The following is a 6,000-nucleotide window of genomic DNA, read 5'->3' on the forward strand; positions in this document are numbered from 1 at the left end:
AAGAATAGTTTAGATTAAAAATAAAGTAATATGTACAACAGTTGATCATGTTAGTAACTGTGTAATGCTGGAAACTGTGTGATGTCATCTTTTTTGGGAGGGGGGGGGGGGGGGTAAACAAACATGTCGTGTATACCTGATCAAAGTCCAGGCTCACCACAGTGTCATAAAAGGCTGGACGATGTTAAGAAACATTTCTAATCCTACTTTACATGAAATCTCTTTGGATTAGGTCTACTCACATTCTGTTTCCCTAACTTAGTGAAGAGTCTGCTAATGAAGTAGGGTAGACTTTAATACCTGATCAACATGCACACACACACACACACACACTCACACACATATACATGCACAGACTAACACACACACATGCACACGCACATGCACATGCACACACACGCACGAACACACCAACACACGAACACACCCACACATAAACACACACACACAGACACACACACACACAAGTGTATGCTCCTCCCAAATTCCTTTTGCACAGACCAATCCAGGAAGCAGCCGAACTCAGAGAGAGTTCACAGAGAACTATAACCGAACATTTTCCTCACATCCCCCCCCCCCCACACACACACATTTTCTTCCTACTGCTAATGAAGATTTGAATGCTGAAATGATGAAAGATTCCCACCTTTGATTCGGTGTGAAGGAAAGGTAAGACAGACCACGGTGAGGGAAACATACCGACTAGTCTCTGTGCTCGTAGTGGAGAAGGAGGAAATGAAAGTACATTTTACTGACTACTTAACTGCATTTCAAAGTTATGTACTTTTTATACCGAACTTTTAGTGTATTTGAGAACACACTGCTTGTGAATTAGAGTGCCTTGTGCTATAGTATCATCCAGGCCTGAGCAGTTGTTTAAAAAGACAGTCTTTCAACAGACTGCTCTCCTGTGTGTCAAATACAAATGGCTTGATTGTTCAGACCTCGAAGTTTATCTCCAGGTCTGATGGTAATGTTGTTATACTTTCAGAAAAATTAATACGTGAACTATATTTGACATACACAATACGATAAGTGTTGAACATTAAATACCAAAATGAACTGTGATTAATTATTAACTTCAATTGACATTAAGGTATTCTTGAGCAAACACAATGAAGTTTTCTGTTCAATTTCCGCCTACTTTAGATACATTCTCCACATTGCATGAAACTACAGATTAACCAGAGTGTCAATCCCAACTTAACCCAATGGCAGAAGCAGTAGAGGCTTTGAATCTGGATCAGTTCGGTTGCTCGATCTGTCTGGATCTACTGAGGGATCCGGTGACTATTCCTTGTGGACACAGTTATTGTATGGACTGTATCGAAGGCTACTGGGATCAGGACGACCAGAGAGGCATCTGCCGCTGTCCCCAGTGCAGAGAAACCTTCAGCCCGAGGCCCCCTTTGAAAAAAAACACGATAATCGCTCAGATGATGGAGAGGTTAAAAAAGAGCACGCTCAAGGACGCGCCTCCCGCCCAGAGACGTTCCGCAGCCGATCACGTCGACTGTGACTTTTGCACGAGCGAGAAACAGAAAGCCGTCAAATCCTGCTTACAGTGTCTGGCCTCGTTCTGCGAATCCCACATCCAGCCTCACTATCAGTCTCCGACCTTCAAGAGACACAAACTGGTCAGTGCCTCCACACATCTGCAGGAGAACATCTGCCCCCACCACGGGAAACTTCTAGAAGTTTACTGTCAGGACGACCAGCAGTGTATCTGTTATCCATGCGCGTTGCATAAACACAAAGCCCATGACACGATATCGGTTGAATTTAAGTGGAGTGAAAAACAGGTAGGGCCACATCTTTTAATACGTATCTTTCTTTAAATCATCGGAAAAGATTAATCTCATGCAAGCGCGTATAACACTTTATCACATTAAATCAGAAGTCGTAGCTCTCTGTGTGATTTAAAAACAACACACAGCTTGTATTATGAAGGTTGTTTTAATGACCCACAGGAGGAGTTGAAGGAGCAACAAAAGAGACTCCAGTGTGAAATCATGGGGATGGAGGAGAAGCTGCAGGAGCTGAAACAGACTATGGACACTCTCAAGGTGAGCATGAACCAGGAGAACCAGGAGACTGCTACAGTGGCAGTCCTGAAATGGTCAATTTTTTGTACACGCTGTCTAACTACAGGATTCCACTGTAAGCCCCTACTGAGAATCTGTGTGTGTGTGTGTGTGTGTGTGTATGTGTGTGTGTATGTGTGTATGTGTGTGTTTGTGTGTATGTGTGTGTGTGTGTATGTGTGTGTGTATGTGTGTGTGTGTGTGTGTGTATGTGTGTGTGTGTGTGTGTGTGTGTGTGTATGTGTGTGTGTGTGTGTGTGTGTGTGTGTATGTGTGTGTGTGTGTTTGTGTGTATGTGTGTGTGTGTATGTGTGTTTGTGTGTGTGTATGTGTGTGTGTGTGTGTGTGTGTGTGTGTGTATGTGTGTGTGTGTGTGTGTGTGTGTGTGTGTGTGTGGTCATGAACAGCGTTCTGCTCAGACAGCAGTGGAGGAGAGCGAGAAGATCTTCACCGAGCTGATCTGTCTCATCGAGAAGAAACGCTCTGAGGTGACGGAGATGATCAGGGCTCAAGAGAAAGCGGAGCTGACCCGAGCAGAACGACTCCAGGAGCGACTGGAACAGGAGATTTCCCAGCTGCACCAGAGAGACGCAGAACTGGGACGACTTTCACAAATAGAGGATAAAATCCAGTTTTTACAGGTAACAGGACCCAATATTTTTTAAAATGCTGTCAATATAATTAAAGTAGTGCAAATTTTATGTGGAGCTGTCTTTATTTCATCAGAGAGACATATTGCAGGGTCTGTTGACTGAGCATGGTGGTCCAGGAACTCTTTCCAGACTACTCCCTTCAGTAGACCATAATCAGCTCTATCCCATTTAACCCAGCAAAGATACTGGCGCTGCAAACATCTGGTTACAAAAGACTTCAGATTCATCTGGCAGTCTGTTAGTTTGTATTTTCTCTCTCTCTCTCTCTCTCTCTTTTTGTTTTTTAGAATTTCCAGCCTCTGTGTGATCTTCGTCAAACTGAAGATCAACCCGACATCACCGTCAATCCACAGCTGTCTTTTGGAAACGTGACCAAGACAGTCTTCAAATTAAAAAAACGAATAGAAGAGATTTGCGAGAAGGAAACGGATGTCATATCTCAACATGGTGAGAAAGACACGAGTTTCAGCGTGTTTAGCGTGTCATGTGATTTCATCAGAGCGGATGTTGATCACATGCATGAAATGTTGATTGGGTGATGTTTCTCCCAATAAAGATGTAATATCTATAACTGGATATTGTTTAACATCAGAGTATGTTGGCTGAATTGATCATATTTAATTTTCTTTGTAGTTACAAACATCAGCATCATTCAGCTTCCTCAACCCAAGACCCGGAGGGAGATTTTATTGTGTAAGTTACACAAATTATTCCACTGCGATTGTAGTTTAAATTTGACTTTTAAACATTTACACACACAGACATACAGACAAACAACAAAGCAAAAAAAAAAAATTTTGTTGTGAATCTGTACCAAAATTGGGATTCTCTTTTTTTTTCTCTTTTTTTTTTTTTTTTTTTTTAAATGTGTTACTCAAATTTGGTTACAATTGAAAACAAAGTATCATTTTCGAAGCGGTGTAATCCATGCACACGCATACACACATGTGTGACATATCACTGTGTTTCTACTTTCATCAGATTCCTGTGAACTCACTCTGGATCCAAACACAGCACACAAACGCGTTCACCTGTCTGAGGAGAATCAGAGCACAGCAGACAGTGGTCAGGCCCAGCCGTACCCTGACCATCCAGAGAGATTTGACAACTATCACCACGTTCTGTGTGGCCAGGTCTTGTCTGGACGCTGCTACTGGGAGGTGGAATGCGGAGGAGATAACTGGTCCGTAGCGGTCGCGTACAAGAGCATGAAGAGGAAAGGGTCCGGTAATGAATGTAGGCTGGGGTACAACGACAAATCCTGGAGATTATCCCGATATTCCTTCAGATATTATTTCGCACACAGCGGCATTGAGACTGAAATCCCTGTGCCCAGCTCCTGTAGAATAGGAGTGTATCTGGATCATAGTGAAGGAATTCTGGACTTCTACAGCGTGTCTGACACAATGACCCTCCTCCACAGAGTCCAGACCACGTTCAATGAACCCCTTTATGCTGCGTTTGGAGTTGCAGAACGATCAGTGGTGAAGATTCTTCATCTTTAAAGAAAGTGGTTAGTTGCACATGCCATACATGTGCTTTCTAGATTAATTAAATAAACTTGGTAAATTTGACGATTTTGATCACATAAAGACTCGGGTTTTGGAAACAGAAAACACTCAGAATCATAGTAGGATACTTTTCTTTTTAACTAAGGGGAAAAGTGAAACATGAGTGGCATATTTGCTGTTTTAAAGGTCAAATTATCTGAACTATGCTTGGTATTCATTACAGAATTCAACATAACTGGGTTTGCTGGGTATGTACTGTGAACTGAGTATGTATTATTTGGAATGTAAAATTAAATGACACATTTTAATGTTGAATGTGGTGTTTTACTTTTTTCATTGTCATTATTTTCAAACAAGATTAAATACGTAGTTATGACAGAGTGGCTTGCATCTCCCATAAGCTCAGTGGAAGCAAATATTTAAAAGTAAAAGAAATCTTTGTGGGTAAAATGGCAATGATGGCATAACAAGACCTTTCTTAGCATAGTGCTCGTGAATTTACCTCAACCTACTGTTTTCTACAGGTATTGAAAAACAAAACAACTCACAATATATATTTTTTCAAAAATAAAAGGTTCCAGTATAGTGCCTGCATCCTGCCTCCTTTGGTGTAATTTGACGCTCAGACTAACTTTCACATCCGTCTGCGAAAAAGATATGAACAGCTTTCAGGTTTTCCTCAGGGACATTATTATACTCACAGCACGAACATATTTAAGCCATAATGCTTCTATATGATTACAGAGTAGTAAGGTTTACTCTAAATGATTACAGACTGGTAAGGTTTACTCTAAATGATTACAGACCAGTAAGGTTTACTCTAAATGATTACAGACCAGTAAGGTTTACTCTACATGACTACAGACTGGTAAGGTTTACTCTAAATTATTAGACTGGTAAGGTTTACTCTACATGACTACAGACTGGTAAGGTTTACTCTACATGATTACAGACCAGTAAGGTTTACTCTACATGACTACAGACTGGTAAGATTTATTCTAAATGATTAGACTGGTAAGGTTTACTTTGAATGATGTAAGGTTTACCGTGGCCATGTAATACATCTAAGACACATGAAACTGCAGGCGCCAAAGTCCAGTCCAGCACTGCCGTTCCTCCCTTCTCATCTGGTAATTACCTGGGACACAGCTGGGTGAACTTTTCAGCCAATCAGAGGCCGCAGTGCTCAGCTGATATGCTAAATAGCAAGTCTACTGCTTGAGTGCGTGACACAGACACCTCTGCCATATACCATTTAGAACAAAGCTCTATCACAGTCTCTAACACATATGCACACACCCATTTCAGATTATGATTTCCAGGGAAGTGAAACTTTATCACATTCCTGGTATCATCTGACTCAGCGCGTACCAGCGTCGGGTTGCTTCCTCCCACAAACAAACACATATTTTACAGTTCATAAAACTCCAATTGTCTGAATACGTTCAGGTTGTCTTTTAGAGCTTAATGCCGTTGTGACTTGAGCAATGGTAATAAAATATCAGTAAAATAAAATCTATTTAATAAAATATCTTTTTTGTCAGTTGCGCATTTTACAGTGGGGTAATTACCTAGTATCAACTGGGAAAGTATGCAAAGTGTAAAAGTAACAGCTAAAAGAATTATTTTAAGGAAAGCCCCTCAAATTTCACTTTCAGATGTGTTCAGTCAGGATACTTACATTAACAGAATGAGTCTAAAGATATATTTGGTCATATGAAGAGTATATATACTGGTATTGTTAAACATTTG

General features: G+C 40.9%; 2 protein-coding genes across 2 annotated transcripts in view; both read left to right on the forward strand.

The window, feature by feature from the left end:
* The first annotated feature begins 581 nt into the window (after positions 1 to 581).
* On the forward strand, positions 582 to 4,429 carry LOC115815767 (E3 ubiquitin/ISG15 ligase TRIM25-like). The gene is made up of 7 exons (XM_030778774.1): positions 582 to 669; positions 1,150 to 1,802; positions 1,971 to 2,066; positions 2,492 to 2,725; positions 3,025 to 3,184; positions 3,371 to 3,430; positions 3,719 to 4,429. The coding sequence occupies exons 2-7, from the start codon at positions 1,212 to 1,214 to the stop codon at positions 4,240 to 4,242; spliced, it is 1,665 nt and encodes a 554-aa protein (XP_030634634.1). The 5' UTR covers positions 582 to 669; positions 1,150 to 1,211; the 3' UTR covers positions 4,243 to 4,429.
* An 892-nt stretch (positions 4,430 to 5,321) lies between these two features.
* LOC115814102 (eukaryotic translation initiation factor 4 gamma 1-like) overlaps positions 5,322 to 6,000 on the forward strand; it is a 12,910-nt gene continuing 12,231 nt past the window's right edge. The window contains exon 1 of the mRNA XM_030776825.1: positions 5,322 to 5,401. Coding sequence (XP_030632685.1) covers positions 5,322 to 5,401 — 80 coding nt within the window. The remainder of the gene's footprint in view (positions 5,402 to 6,000) is intronic.

The sequence above is a fragment of the Chanos chanos genome, chromosome 6, assembly GCF_902362185.1.
Source record: "Chanos chanos chromosome 6, fChaCha1.1, whole genome shotgun sequence".
NCBI classification, from domain to species: Eukaryota; Metazoa; Chordata; class Actinopteri; order Gonorynchiformes; family Chanidae; genus Chanos; species Chanos chanos.